At 62.4% G+C, this 1025-nt stretch overlaps 1 protein-coding gene across 1 annotated transcript; it reads right to left on the reverse strand.

The window, feature by feature from the left end:
- Nucleotides 1-434: 434 nt before the first annotated feature.
- On the reverse strand, nucleotides 435-767 carry LOC114072491 (class II histocompatibility antigen, B-L beta chain-like). Its single transcript, XM_027910379.1, has one exon. The coding sequence runs from the start codon at nucleotides 756-758 to the stop codon at nucleotides 435-437; it is 324 nt and encodes a 107-aa protein (XP_027766180.1). The 5' UTR covers nucleotides 759-767.
- Between the last annotated feature and the right edge of the window lie 258 nt (nucleotides 768-1025).

Raw genomic sequence — 1025 nt, forward strand, 5'->3', positions numbered from 1 at the left:
GTGAACTGAGAACCACTGGGAATGGACTGTGAGGGTCTGGGAGTGGAGTGAGAGGGACTGGGAATTACTGGAAGGGACTGGGAACGCACTTGAATGACTGGGAAGGAACCGAGCGTGACTGGGAGGTCCTGTCCTGAAAAGGGAACTCTGCGCTGCGGGTCTGCCTGGCAACTGATGAGTCATTGCAGAGACGCGCTCTGATTGGCTGAGTGTAGGGAGAGCGGTGGCCTCAGCGGGGTGGAGACGCGGGGGGGCACAAGGAGAGACTGGGATGTACTGGGAGCACTGGGAAAAACTGGTCACAATGAAATGAGGGGAAATGGGAGAGGCTGGGCCGGAGTGGGATGGACTGGGGGGCACTGGGATGGGGCCCAAGGCCACAGGCATGGGCACAGGAAGGGCTGGGGAGTCTGGGGTGATTCCCAGGGAGGGTTTCAGGGGCTCCAGGGTCGTTCCTGGGACAGGGGAATTCCCGAGGGAACCCGCTCTGCCCCGCGCTCACCTCTCCTCTCCACGCTGAACGGAGCATAAAGCTCGTAGTTGTGCCGGCAGACCGTGTCCACCGCAGCCCGCAGGTACTCCATCCTTTCCTGTTGGCTGTTCCAGTACCTGGCCTGGTACTCCCCATACGGGGTGTCCCCCACATAGACCCCCACATCGCTGTCGAAATGGGCGTACTGCTGCCGGTTGTAGATGTTCCTCACCACGAGCCTCACCCGCTCAGTGCCGTTGATGAAGTAACACTCGAATTTAAACATCTCCTGGAACACCCCTGTGTGTGCAGGACACGGGTCAGGGGGTGCCTCGTGTTACCCCCCACCAGCCCCCGGCCCCCCCCAGCAGGTTGGGAGCTCAGAAGGCTCCAGACCACTCTTTCCCACCCCCCTCTGCCCCACGCCTGCCGCAGCACCGGCTCTTGGCTTGGGGGGAATCCCCCATCAGCCCCCCGGGGATGGACAGGCGGGTTGGAGACTCCCTCAGTGCGGATACGACCCCTCCAGAGCTCCAGGGAACCGCTGCAGGGC

The sequence above is a fragment of the Empidonax traillii genome, unplaced genomic scaffold (genome assembly GCF_003031625.1).
Source record: "Empidonax traillii isolate 1590-97213 ecotype Southwest subspecies unplaced genomic scaffold, ASM303162v1 scaffold3339:size13596, whole genome shotgun sequence".
NCBI lineage: Eukaryota > Metazoa > Chordata > Aves > Passeriformes > Tyrannidae > Empidonax > Empidonax traillii.